At 40.7% G+C, this 14,448-nt stretch overlaps 1 protein-coding gene across 3 annotated transcripts in view; it reads right to left on the bottom strand.

The window, feature by feature from the left end:
• Positions 1–2,584: 2,584 nt before the first annotated feature.
• LOC147902261 (serine/threonine-protein phosphatase 4 regulatory subunit-like protein) overlaps positions 2,585–14,448 on the bottom strand; it is a 52,385-nt gene continuing 40,521 nt past the window's right edge. The window contains exons 6-7 of one of the 3 annotated variants that reach the window (XM_087374999.1): positions 10,151–10,213; positions 2,586–3,516 (exon numbers count right to left, since the gene is read on the bottom strand). In XM_087374999.1, the coding sequence (XP_087231125.1) occupies positions 3,127–3,516; positions 10,151–10,213 (453 nt within the window). In that variant the 3' untranslated portion in view covers positions 2,586–3,126. Of the gene's footprint in view, positions 3,517–10,150; positions 10,214–14,448 lie in introns of all 3 variants that reach the window. The other 2 variants (XM_087374997.1, XM_087374998.1) reach the window with 2 other exon arrangements.

Consider the following 14,448-nt stretch of genomic DNA (forward strand, 5'->3'; position numbering starts at 1 on the left):
CTAGTGAAGAATCAAAAGACACACTACCTCTTAATCTAATCAAAACAAGACATATCATCCTATGCGCTCATTATATCAATATCATTACATGCAAACATTGGCCATATTAAAGGTATTCAATTGGTAAGGTAAAGCAAAGCACTATCCTAAACATGCTAAAAGGCTAAGTGCATGAGATGACCAACACACAATCCATTAAATGTACATGAAGAACAAAGCATCGTGTATCAAGCAAGATCAACTCCACATTAGAGGTGCTACCAAAGAGCCAAGAGTCAAGCCAAAGAGCAAAGACCAAAATCCAAAGAGCAACCCACAAACAAAGCAAAAAGAAGCAGCATGAAGTTAGCACTCAAGAGTCTTCATCGTGCAAAGAGAAGAACTCCAGTAACTCAATTCTCTAATGCAAAGAAGCAATCGACAAAGCTTAACACCTTGGCTCATGTTTTGTAAAAGATCACCATATGAGTAGGCCTTGTTTTCGATTATCAACCCATGTAATATTACCACATTTTACCACCTTAAGTAACAAGTACTCACTAAGAAGAGGTGATAGGCTTTTCTTTTATAACTCACATCTTACTACTTGCTAGTAGCCAATACTTCAGCACCAAGTAGAGGTGTTAAAGAGTTGTGTTGCCATGAGCACAAGAACAGAGGCAAGGTTTGAGTAAAGATTATGAAGAAAGAGCATGTTGCCACAAGGCATGGAGGCTTTATCCCACATGTGAGTGAGCAAATGCAAGTATATATCTACTCCTATAAAAAGGAGGTCATTTTTAAGCAATAATATAATGCAAGCTCTCAAGTCTCTTTTTGAGTATAAGTCTCAATCTTGTAGCCTAATTAAACTTGCGTCGATGATGAAGCAATAGCCCACGACATGGTAGGCTAAAGAGTACATTGTGGTTATATCCTACAATGCTTTTATATGCTCTAAAAAGATACAACTTATGAGAAGAGTAATATATAAGATGATTAAAGATTGAGCTTATAACGCTTCTATGTGGAATGAAAAAAGTAATATATAAGCGTCAGTTCATGACAATGCATATATATGTAAGGCATATATATATCTAGACAAATCCAAGAACATGCCCAAACTCATCCTCTAAAAATATCAACACAATGTGCATTTTCAATCTCATGATAGTCACTCGTAAGGTTGAAAACCATAAACTCCATCACGCATAGCTAATATGACATCCCCACTGACGTCATCAACGCCCAGCAATGAGTGTGGACCATAGTATAAACATATGCTCTCACACATACAAATCCACACACCCACAAGTATTTGTACCAAGTTTCCGTCGGCACTCCTAAGGTGAAGGACAGACTCAATCATGACAAAGGCTAGCACTGAAGGAGAAGGCTAATAAAAAAGTAGTCCACAATCTCTTCATTCAAGCTACAACTGCTTGTGAAGATTGGCATGATCCATACTGGCACATGCAGTGGCCTCACCCTAGGGAAGGGCATGTGATGGCCATTGCCCAAACTGTGGGCAAAGATGTGACATAGAGGGCTATAAGCTCATAGAGAAGATTCATAAAATACCACACCAAAAACATGCTGAGCTTGCCAATGGACAAACTTCAAGAAATGGAAACCACTTGATAAAATCACATGTGGATGACTAGTAAGATGGCACAATTACATGCACCTATCATGATCAACCACACCAAATGGCATTGAGTAAATATCATGTTCCATGGTGAGGTTCAACCACATTCCCAAGGAGGAGGAGAACTCCACATGTTCGCTCCACCATAGACACTTGGAAACATACAAGTGATTATATAATTGCAAAAAACGCATATAGATAGAAGGGACAAGCACCAAGAATGCCATGAAGTCACCGTGAAAATTGGAGGGTCATCCCTCCCTTGTTGATCTCAAATGTGTGCTTCCATTCCTGCTCAAGGGACATTTTAAGCTACTGCAAAACAAGAAATATAATTTCACCTTGAAAAATCTAACAGAGCACAAACAAAGACAAGAGTCCAAAAAATCTAACAGAGCACAAACAAAGACGAGTCCAAAGCAGAATATTCCACATACTAAATATGCTGGAATTCTTTTCCTCAAGGATCTCCTTCAGAATTCTCCTTTTATGAAGCTATAACCAAATCGTCAAATAAATAATGTACAAGATTTATTCAAGGCTCTGTCAAGTATCAAGACAAGCCTCTGATGTCGAGGAACAAAACCACTACTACTATTACACCCCCAACCCCCACACAAAAAAACCTCACCTGACATACAGAAATGAATGTTGCAAGCATTTATGTAAGCTGTTATGCCATGCTGCAATCTATTCCAAACTCCAATTCTAATTTAGTTTGCATCAGGCTCTCTCTTCTTTTTGCAGATGAAAAAGTCATGCATGCTTTGCAAGATTGCTACAGTTTTATGAACTTAATAAGCTTCCGTTGAATCTCTTCACTGATGCCCCATATAAAACCTCCCGGAACACACAAGCAGGTGAGATTAAAAAGACAAATAAGCCCTCATCTTCAGAGATGCAACTCATAAAGCCCGTCAAAGATTTGAAAAGGTTACCACAAGCCTTTGGAAAATTAGCAACGCTTACTAAGGGCTAGCTTTCATGTTTAGCCAACATGAAACACTTTCTATTAACTAATGTAACGGATGAAAATCCTTAAAATCAAACCTTAACTGGTTTTGCACGACTTTCAAAAAAAGTTCTGGAAATATAGTAAGCCTCTTGGGTTATGTCCAGAAGGCTTCACAAAAGCACCCCTCAATTTCTTATTCACAAAACAGTCATCACGGCAGTTTAACTGGAAAATGAACCACTGTGTGCTTCCATTCATATAGCTGAGAGAGGCAATGGCATCACTTTAAATCAAATGACAGTTCATTGGCCTTGCACTGCACTAGAGAAAAACTCCTAGGGGAAATTCCATTCACTAGCATCTCCAAATTGAGAGCAGAACCAAGAGATCCACTTTTCATTGTTACCACGATCCAAATGCTTAGCACCATCCACCTGAAGGTTCTCCTCATTCAGCTGAGCTTTGAAAGAAAACTGGAGCCAACATGCTGTGAGCCCGGGGAACTCCGTATGTGAAGGAAACAGGAAGAAATAACAAATAACATTTATGGTTCTGTAACTGATCCTTGTTCCTCTAGAGGAATATCCACATAGTCATCATCCATTAGAGGTGACTCACTGTGCACATGCACCTTCCCTTGGTCTGCCAAAGAACAGTGGTTGTCCTCAGAACTGGACAACAACTTGTTTTTTGTTGACAATGAGGCCTCATCGATAGGCAGCTTGTCTGCATCAGCCTCTTTGTCCTCAGCTAAAATTGCATCCGTCATCTCCTCATCGACCATAGTCCCACCTTCTAGTGCACCATTTTCTCCTAGACCAATAGTCTCATGCTGCAGCTCTGATGTTTGATCACCACCATGTTGTCCCTTGGGTTCAGCGATGGAAGGATACGGCTCCTTACAGAGGGGTAAGGTTGAAGTCACAAGAAGAAGCTGCATGATTTAAGAACAAGCCAATTGCTCTTACTAAGGGTACGAAAACACAGAGAGATCACATCAACCATGCAAGATAAGCATTCTGTTGAGGACAAGAATCTATATTTTGCATTAAGCATTGAGTTGTTGAGAATCAAAATAAATATGCTTTCACTACAATTCCCTATCACAAGAAAAAGGGTGTAAGAGACCAATAACCATCTCACGAAATGATGAAGGCATTGTTTGATAGCTGCAAGTTTTAAACCTGGAGAAACTGTTAAGGACCAGTCAAACTGCTACATGAATGCAAATTCACTGGCCAAATCTTGACATTTCCACAGATCATAGGGAAGGCTTGTACATACAATCCTGTGAAAAGTAAAACAGCATACAGTCCTATTGCCATAAACATACAGTTTATCAATGTAGACTATTCGAACAACTTACATGTCTGCAGCTTGTCACTTTCAAGTTTCAGGTCTGAGGTTTTAGTCACAAAAGCTATACAGTATCTTATAGTGCATGCAAAATTAATCAGATTACCAGCATCTACCCTCCTTCAATGAGACAATGTATTACTCAATTACCATGAAATATACTTCACGTGCACGTCAGAGTTGAGCTCCAGGGTTCATTCTACATGACATATTGGTTGAAAATTGAACAAGAAGTTCCATATCCCATATCCTAGATGCTTAAGGTGCTGTGTACACACAGGGATATAGTGGAAGCTCTACACAACAGGCACTGTGGAACATGCAAATAGCAGAGCGCAAGGAATTCCAGGCATTAGGATTGTTAATAAAAAGCCTACCATAGATACTCATGCACATGCAGAATTAGCTTTCATAAATGCCATATGCAAGCAGCATTGTACTACCGAGCTTCATAAGGACACATACACGGTCAAAAGACAAGCTCAACGCTGAGGCTATTAGTATGGAGTGTGCTAAGCTTTAAAGGCAATATGGTTAATCACCGCTTGTGCAGATGAGCTGAGAGAGCTTTGGCATAAGATATCTGGCCACTATAACCTAAGGCCTACTGAAGCTTTACAAAGAAGCTGCATGATGAACTGCCTGGACAGTGTAGAAGAGCATATTGCTTCTGGGAAGAAGTGTGTTGCGCACAAAGCATTGGTTGCCATTTGCAAGGAAGCAGCTCAAAGCAGTCAGAGCCACTTGAGATTATTGACACAGACACCAAGGGAACTATGGACTCCAAGACCACCAATGTAGTAGAGTGTCTACTTACCTTCATTACTGGTTGCTCGAGGAAGGCATGGGCTTACATTCTCAAGGCCATATCTGAAACTTTTGAGAAGTTAAGGCACAAAAGGTAGATCAGAATCTTGAGAAAAGATCAAGGTGGAGAACACAAGACTGAAGACCTCAAGAGCTTGTGCCTGAGAAATGGCATGACGCAACAGCTTACACCACCATATACTGCCGCAAATAATGGGACAGCCATGAGAAAGAACAATACATCCATGCTGATAGAAAACATATGCCAAATACGTTTTGGGGAGAAGCAGGTAACAAAACACAAACCAAAGCACTGAGAGGAATCAGACCACAAGACGCAGAGTCATGACCTAATCCAAATGTTGTTCAAAGAGTGTTTGACTGCATAGCATATACCGAGCACCAAAGGAAATCAGAGAAACCAAATGGTAATACAAGACTGTATGATACACATATATTGGCTACAGTGAGCAGACAGAGGCAAAGGGATCTGTGAAATGTAATTTTAGCCAACCCATATGCATCTAGATGACAGTGGTGCGAGCAACAACCAGTACTTTGACAAGCCAAAAACAGGTGATGATGGAGCCTCAGCATGACTGATGAGCAGCAGATTTCATAAGAACTGAAATAGTCTAGTCTTGATGACAGACAGAAAACTGAAGCTGAAAATCAGTAAAAGGTTGGGTCAGCCACACAGCCAAAGAAGATTCTCAGATGGTATTTGAAGGCTTAGGGGAGTCAAAAATGCAAAAATTTCCTAAGACAATCCAAGACAAAGGAAGCATAAGGTCAAAAAAGGAAAGTATGCTGAAGAAAGACCCTATGTACAACAGCATTTCAATTTTGGCATGCCTTAAGAGTTATGAACAGTGCATTGTCCACCTTCTAAATTCGCATTGTATAATGTTAGTATTCTTCTCAGTTACTTGTGCCTAGCGCTGGGATTGCTACCTCTAATATGCATTTTAATAAATCCTTCAAATTATTTTCTACTGTTACGATGTTTGTAAGTGTCATATGTTCACATAACTTTTCAGCTAGGCTCTTACTCTTCATGTGTATTTCCTACTTCTAACTAAGGATGATTAATTTTGAGATCATTTCGTAAGTATTCTCACATGATAAACTGTGCCATTTGTTAGTGCTGACCTCCCCTTTCACACCTTCTCGGAAACATTTCTTGGGTTGATGGAATCACAAAAACAAAGGGATTTAATCTCCACTACATAGCTGGTGGTTGACAAGATAATACTAACTTTAAGTTAATCCACTATACAATGCTCATGCTTGCTTAATTAGGATGATAAAATAAATAAGGTAAAATGAAATGGTAACTCATGGCTATCCCCTTGAGTTACTAGATGATATAACACACTCCTTCTAAGGATTTCGACTTTTGTAGATTTTGCCACCCAAGGCTTTGAGCTGCTGCTTGACCACTCCTATAAACTCTATTGGAAGCATTGTCTCAACTGGCGGTGTTATAAGCTGGCAATGTCGCTGGATCCTCCAGCATTCATATTAGAGAGAATGTTGCCTTCCTCATACAAAGCAGTCTTGGAGTCTTCTCAGCCCCTGTGAACATGATGGCGTATGCCTTGAAGCACACCTCTCTGACCGATTGGTCTTTCGACCAACTATGGCCATTTTTAGTTTGGCTTTGATTCCCAAGGCACCCAAGTAAGGATTATGAAGATATCCTCAAATACCCATGCATGACGAAGTATTCTCTCACTGCCTATTCTTTGGAGGGCAAGGGCGGGAAGAATAAAGAGGGGAAGAAGGGGAGGAGGGCTGCCTAAGATGCCTGAACTCCTGCTGTATGCTCTATTTGAAGCATAGTGGTAAGAGGTGTAAGAGTCATGTAAGGTAAGAGACTCTAAAGACCCTTCAATTATAGAGGCGTAAGAGACGTTATATTTTTTCATAGTTTTTATATTTTCACGGGAAGGGGGAGTAGAATTAAAAACTATCATAGATTCACAAGACATGTACATATACTCATACGAAAGGAAACAATGATTCAATGAACACTAATAATCAGTTACTGTCATTGATCAATCATCAACCACATAGCAGAGCCTAGGATCTAGCAACAAAGGTCCAAGCCAAATAGAAAATACTAAACACTAACCAAAAAAGTAAAACAAAATTAAAAAAGTAAAATTAAAGAATTTATTTATATAACGTAAGAGGCATTTCCGAACACCACTAACGGTAAGAGGCCAGCCCCGGATACTTCTATGATTTGAAGTATTACAATAGTAGTTGGTGTTCAAGGGTGGTGATGTGTCGAGACACCAAAGCCACATTTCGAAACAAATTGGATAGCCCCAGAGCCAAACAAATACCTATGCATGACCTACCATTGAATTAAACAAGATCTGCTCTTGCTGGAGGTGAGCATAGTGTAAGCCCTTTTCATATTACAATTTTACTGGGAGTAGTTTCTCCTTCTTCGTCGGAAGAGTTACAACATAAGGCTACGATACATTCACATGCAATTCTCATATTCCATATGCAAAACTCTAAGACAACTTCAAATCCCTTCACAACAGCTTATGATAGAGACAACACGATACACTATCCTACAAGAGCAACAGATATTCAAAACAGCTTATGATAGAGACAAACATACACTATCCTACAAGAGCAACAGATATCCATACTCTACCATTGAAGGAATTGGAGTGGAAGATGCGTCCTGTCTTTAGACACCTCCTGATCCATCACCATTCCTTTTAAAGCAACAATACATATACATACACAGTAGTAAAATTTTATTCATTCTAAATTGCTAAAACAGTAGTTCCTTCTCGACGTTGAAGAATATATCACTAATTCCTTGAACACAAAAGCATTTTGGAAGCTTTCACATAAGAGACAAAAGCTTAGCTATCGTAGTAGAGAAAACAAAGCAGATGGCTACACCGATCGACACCTGGTGTTTGAAAAAAATTTGCATCCCTTGAGACACACACCTATGGTGTTGAAAAACAGCACACTCACATCGTTTGGAGGCTTGAGAGAGAGGATTCAGTGTAAAGAAGTTTCATTCTATGACTCTCACGAATGCAAAATCTTACTATGTGTGAGAAAGGGCATATCATCTCAAAGATTATATAGGCGGATTAAGGCTTTATTGGCATTGCAAATGATACAATTTTAAAAAGACTCCTTGCGGCAGACAAATTGTACGTGTTGGATAAACACAAAGAGAATGAGATGTGCATAAAAAAGTCACACTAAGTCAAACTTTATAAAATGGCTTTTTTGTCTATTTGTATCATGTGAATATATCCATGAATATATTCATCTCATATGGTTTCTAAAGTCTAAGCATGGTTGAATTTGCCGAGAATGCCACCTTGGATCAAAAGGGTAGGTTGCACGTGTGATCAACCTATGTAAGATTTGCTCCAATAAGGTTGCAAGTAACCTTAAACTAGTGAATCACGATTGGCCTAAAAGTGAGTAAGATGCATTAATTAAGACTAAGATGCCAGCAGACGTGTAACATTATATAGTTAGAAACCATAGATAGTTAGAAAAATAAAATTTAAAGAAATTAAAACCATTAGATAGTTAGAAAAATATATGTTTTCTCATCCAAATGAATTTCTATTTGACAAAACAAGTAGAGATTTTTCCTAGGGAAAAACTTCAGAAAGCAGAGGGGCAGCTTAATGCTACAAACCAAGGAGTGGCACAACCAATGATCCAAGTAAACAAAAAGTTTCAAAGGGAAGCAACAAACAAAGGCCCAGCTAACCAGGTCGTGGGCACAACTCCTAAATCGCAATCCACCTCAGCGAAGAGAGTGAACTTGAAAAGATAACTCTTGCCCAGTAGCCCAAGCATCAGGGGCCAAGGAGCAAGAGGTGAATGCCTACAATGCCTTGTCATCCAAGGACGACTCTGAAGCCTGCAATGGAAGCCAAAAAACTTTCTGATTTGAAGCATAGTACTAACGATATGCTGACGGTTGAGATATAGATGAGAAGATCCCAGTATGGTGCGGGAGAGATGGTTGAGGCATGGATGAGGTGATCCCAGTAGGATGTGGGAGAGATGGTTGGCTGAGAGGGAGGGGTGAGAGAAAGGTCGAGCAATGTGGACATGTGTGTGTCATCTCCAGTGATGGTGACATAAGTGATGAACCCGACAGAGCATATGTAGCAAAAGAGGGAGGGTTGATCTCGCCGATGTAGAGGTAGCTGATGCTAAAGTAGATCCCGTCAATGTAACTATAGATGTAGTTGTACCTGAGGTATAGATCCCGTCGTCGTGTAATAATTGTTACGATGAAGAGTGTAAGGCTTTACGTTGTCAACTCACATTCGAAACCAAAAACAGCCTTCCAAGCAAACCAAAGATGCTATGCGAGTATCGTCTACTGGTACGTAGAAAGAAACTAGATTTCGTTTGCCAGAACGAGGAGGAACTACTGAACATTTTTTTTAGTAACAACTCTAAAGACTTCTGGCGGAGATTTTTAGAACCACAGAGATGAATGGTGGAACTCACTTCTTTGGCTGAATGTATACCAGGCATTCATGAAGGCTACGAAAACAGCATAGCAAGAGCTTTGTCCACGTTTTTTTCCAAATGCAGTTTACATCACAGCTACATGAGATGTTTTAGCATTTTCAGGACCAAAATAATTCCAGTAGGAGTGTGACACTCGAATACTCTTTATTGGATTTAAGAGAGTCTCATAATGTTAGGGCTGGCTTTGGATAGATGGACTCCAAGTTAGGTTTCACTGCAGTGCACATGTACCTCTTGGTATGCCCTATATATTTGGGACGGCCCTTTTGTTTTACAAATTCAATCATCTCTTCTATTAAATTGTGTTGTTGGAGATTTCTAGAAGCCCTTAAACCCCATGTGACGCTATGCTTCGACCCAACTGCTCCCTAGATTGTACTCAGGTACCTATGGTGATTCCAGCTAAATATACATCATGCCTAATCATTTACCGCTTGTAATATCAGGATCCTTGATAAGATCTTTTAGGCTGCAGTGCTTGAATCAGCAAAGACAGTTGTAAAGTTCTAATAAGGCCTGACCAGGTCCCTTTTAATTCATACAAGATCATTTGTTATACATCATCTTCCATTCACCATTTATTGTACCCTAACCCATACCATATACCGCATCATGCTGCTATCATGGTGCTTGCCAGAGAACAAGACAAAAGAAAAGTGGCAAATAATCCATTCCATTTCTCCAATCAACACCACACAGGAACAGAAGTACAGAGACACGGAAAGACAGACACACCAATACACCCCCCCAATCTCAGGAAAAAAACAAAACCAAAAAGAAAGGCAGATTTAGAAATGGTACATCTCTGTGCAAAAGTAACATTTACCAATTAAAGTAGAGCACATATTTACCTTTTCAAATGCAAGAGCCACTTTATCAATGTTGGGATATGTCAGCTGGGGATTTAATAACAGCTGCAAAACAAAACCCAAGAGTGCTTCATTGTCATCTTGTATTTCTAAAGCTAAAGAATTTCAATATCTAGTATTTGCACTGACAGCGATTCCATTTAACCCTTTGAAAGAAGCCAACAGGCTTGGCAAAGTATGACTATGAAGTTTGTAAGCAGGGCATGACTTCAAGATATATTTTAAAATACAATCTGTAGCACATTTCAGCCTGAAGCAATCAGGCGAGGCAGGAATATAATACCTCAAGCGAGAGGTAATGTACAATTTGCTAGCGTTATGTTACATGACTCAGTACACCACGCGTTTCCATACTCCCATCCTTCATCGTCAAAAAGCCTGGACATAGGAATTGTACCCAGCCTCTAACAACAACCACTAATCCATAGGAATGCTTTGTTGTCACGTATTGCCCCGTTTGGCTTTTCCTCTGTTCTAACTCAAATCACTTCTCATCCTGCTGCAGTTATTCATCCCTCACTAACGACATAGCACATCTTCAACCTTAGAAATGGATATTTTCTAAAGACCAAATATAAAATGAAACAGACACACACGCACACACATAGGGCATAGTGCTGTACAAGACAACTTGTTACATATGAGGCATCCAGTACTTTTGAGGCACCGTAAAGCGCTCTTATTGCTTAGTAGCAATCTCCAGAACAAAAAAGAAGAAGATGAAACCTTGACAGGCTGCAAACAGAATGTCAAGCCATAGCTGCAATTGGCCCATGTGGAGACTGGCATGGATCAAATCATAAGACCTACTTGGCAGCTTATCCTTAAGCATGTTTGGATGCAACAAAGATTGGAACCAATCAATGTTGTGTTAGAATTATTGGCATATTCTGGGCAGTGGCCAATGTAATCCATAAGTGAGTTAGGGGCACTTTTCCCTCACTGGGAGGTTTTTCCCTCTAACCACAGTTAGTGGGTTAGTATGGTTTTGTCACTTGGACAAAACCATCTCCTCACTTGTACTCACCTTGTCTTGTCTATTGCATTCTACGTTTTGCTTTGCTCTCTACCTCACTCTTGCTTCCTGCCCCCACACTCTCACATTTGGTATCAGAGCAGCTTCAGCTCCCGAACCTGCTCCTTAACCACAAGCTCCTTCAGTTCGTACTGCTCGTCCTCATGCTTGTGCTGCTGCTGCATTCCGTCCGTGCGCCCGCAGCATTCCGTACAGCTCCTGCCAAAGCTCGCCATCCATACAGTCGTCGTCCATACAGTCTGTACGATTGTACGGAACTGTAGTGAGCCTATCCTTTCGTACCACCAACGCACATCTGCCGTACAAGCTTGCGGGTGTGGCTGTTGTTCCATACAGTTACCGTACCGTGCCGTCCATATGTCACTCCTACAAGTGGAGGTAGGGGTAGAGGTAAAGGTGGAGAACAAGTGGTAGGAAAAGGTGAACAAAAAAGGTGGGATTCACAGGATGCATAAGCTGAACAGAAAAGGTGGGATTCACAAGCTCTTCAAGTCATTTCTCTTTCTGTCAAGAGGTTTATCATTCCTCACATTCGGTCATGCAAGACCTCGAAGGCAACTTGGGACATTTTAGAGAGCATGTTTGCAGCAAGAAATGATGCCCGAGTCTCATTCCTGAAGAGAGAGATATCTCATACACACATGGATGAGGGTGATTCCATGAATACTCACCTCATCAAGCTTCAGGATTTGAAAAAACAGTTGCTGAATATAGATGAGATTATTCCCAATTCAGAGATGATTACCACCACTCTAAATTCTCGTCCTCGGTTTTTATACCTCGTTGAATTTGTCATTGGGGGGGGTAGCAATCCTCTTTCTTTTCACGAGTTGGTAGGACTCTTGTTGCAAGAAGAGCAAACAAGAAAGAACATGGCCACACGGGCTGGTGAGCATGCCATGCTTTCAAAGTTCAGGCCCAAAGGTAAAGGGCAGCAAAAGCAACATGGAAATCAACCCACACATCAACATAAAGCTGATTCTGGACAGCCCTCTCATAAGGCTAAAGGTGATGCAGAGAAACCAAAGAGGAAGGGCATTTGTGACTACTGCAAAGAAGCCGGGTCACTAAATTGGAGAATGTAAGAAAAGAATAGCAAAGGAGAAGAAAAAGGATTTGGGTATGGCTGTCTCAGATGCATCAACTCATACACATGATGGAGGGGATGTTACAACCAACTTTGTAGAAGAGGATTATGCCCTTTTGTCTTGCATTTCAGATTTTCCAGTGGCTGGTCCAGATACTACAGCCACTCTTGAGGACTCCTTGAGGATGACTCGTATGCTTTCCTGACTTGCAGCTATGACCCTTCGAAGGATGCATGCTCTTTCAGTGTCAATGAGACACTAAACACTTGGTATTTTGATAGTGGTGCATCCAAGCACATCACTTCAAGGAAGAGTCTTTTTGCATCTCTGCATGCACCACCCGCTAAAAAGAAGGTGACATGTGCAAACAATTCTTCTTATTCAGTGTGTGGAGAGGGTGACATCATACTTACCTCCACGGATGGCACAGATTTCATAATTACTAATGTTCTCTATGTGCCAGGTATAAAGAAGAATTTACTTTCAGTGTCCTCTCTCAATCGAGGAGGATTTTAGGTCATATTTGATGATGCTAAGTGTGCAGTCCGAGACAAAGAGAATGATTATGCTTTGATGTTGTCTGGCACTTTGTATCGGGGTCTTTTTCAGCTTGATATTTATGAGAAAAGATCCGATCTTGCACTTGCAGTAAGCACTCCCACTGCTGCCATGTAAAATGTGGAGTTATGGCATGCCAGATATGGGCACATGAGCTATGGCAGCTTGATGACACTTCAAAAGCATGCTATGGTTAATGCATTGCCTCCTTTGGAGTCACCTCCTCCTCATGCATGTGAGGGATGCATCGTTGGTAAGATGCATAGATTTCCCTTTAAAAAGGATGGTGTAGTACGAGCTACTTGCAAATTACAGCTTATACAGAGTGATGTCTGCAGTCCCATGAGGACACTTGCTTTTGGTGGTTATCTGTATTATGTTACATTTATAGTCTATAGAAAGGCCCTCTTGTACTCTCGTTTTCAAGCAATATAACTAGCACTACTTTTTGCGCAAAAAAAATAGTCTATAGAAAAAATCAGATGTGTTTATGCATTTCAAACACTTTGTGGGCATCGTTGAAAATGAGACAGTACTCAAGGTGCAGACACTTCGCACTGATAGAGGGGGGGAGTATATGTCTCATGAATTTAAGGCATTTTTGAAGGAGAAAGGCAGCTTACAGTGAGGCTTACCCCTCAGCAAAATGGCAAAGCTGAGCAGAAAAATCGCACTCTCGTGGAGATGGATAGATGCATGCTCATTAGTAAGAAGTTGCCTCATAGATTTTGGCTGGAAAGCCTCATGTGTGCCAATTATGTTTTGAATCGGGCTCCCACTAAGGCTTTAAAGACAATCCCTCCCTATGAGGCTTGGCATGGGAGAAAGCCTTCAGTGGATCACTTTAGAGTTTTTTGTTGAGTTGCATATGCCCACGTGCCTGTGGAGTTTCGACATAAGTTGTCAGATAAGGCACTTACGTGTATCTTTGTTGGGTATAGTGCACAAAGCAAAGGCTATCGTCTCTACAATCCTGCCACTCGCAAGATTTTTGTGAGTAGAGATGTTATTTTTTCAGAGAATTCAGCTCATACACATGCTAAATTTACTATTCTAGATTTTCCAGATGATGTCTTTGAGGGGATGCTTCCTATAACTTTTGGTTCCCCAGCAGAGGCTCATGCTCAAAATCAGAATTTACAGCAACCTCCTCCTGGTCCACATGCCCCAATTCAGCCACATGCTGATTTTGTTCCTCCACACGCAGTGGATAATGTTGTCAAGCAAGAGATTCAAGAGATAAATGCAGCCAAAACAGTTCCGAATTGGTTGCTACAAACTCTTAGGGAGAGTGGACTTGAAGCACCTTTGCCTGGCAGGACTCGTAGTGCAGTAAGACACATAGGGGGGGCTCCTTCTATTGAGTCAACTTATGCAGGTACTCTTCTTGACGAAGAAGAACCTGACACTTTTGAAGAAGCCAAGGATAATGTGCATTGGATGAATGCCATGCACAATGAATAGCAGTCCATTGAGAAAAATCAGACTTGGGATATTGCGGATTTGCCACCAGGGAAACATGCCATTGGTACCAAATGGGTTTTCAAAGTGAAAAGGAAGCCAAATGGGTCCATTGAAAGGTACAAGCCACGGCTGGT

Source organism: Dipteris shenzhenensis, chromosome 5 (assembly GCF_047967505.1).
Source record: "Dipteris shenzhenensis isolate YYH24624 ecotype China chromosome 5, Dip_SZ_1.0, whole genome shotgun sequence".
NCBI lineage: Eukaryota > Viridiplantae > Streptophyta > Polypodiopsida > Gleicheniales > Dipteridaceae > Dipteris > Dipteris shenzhenensis.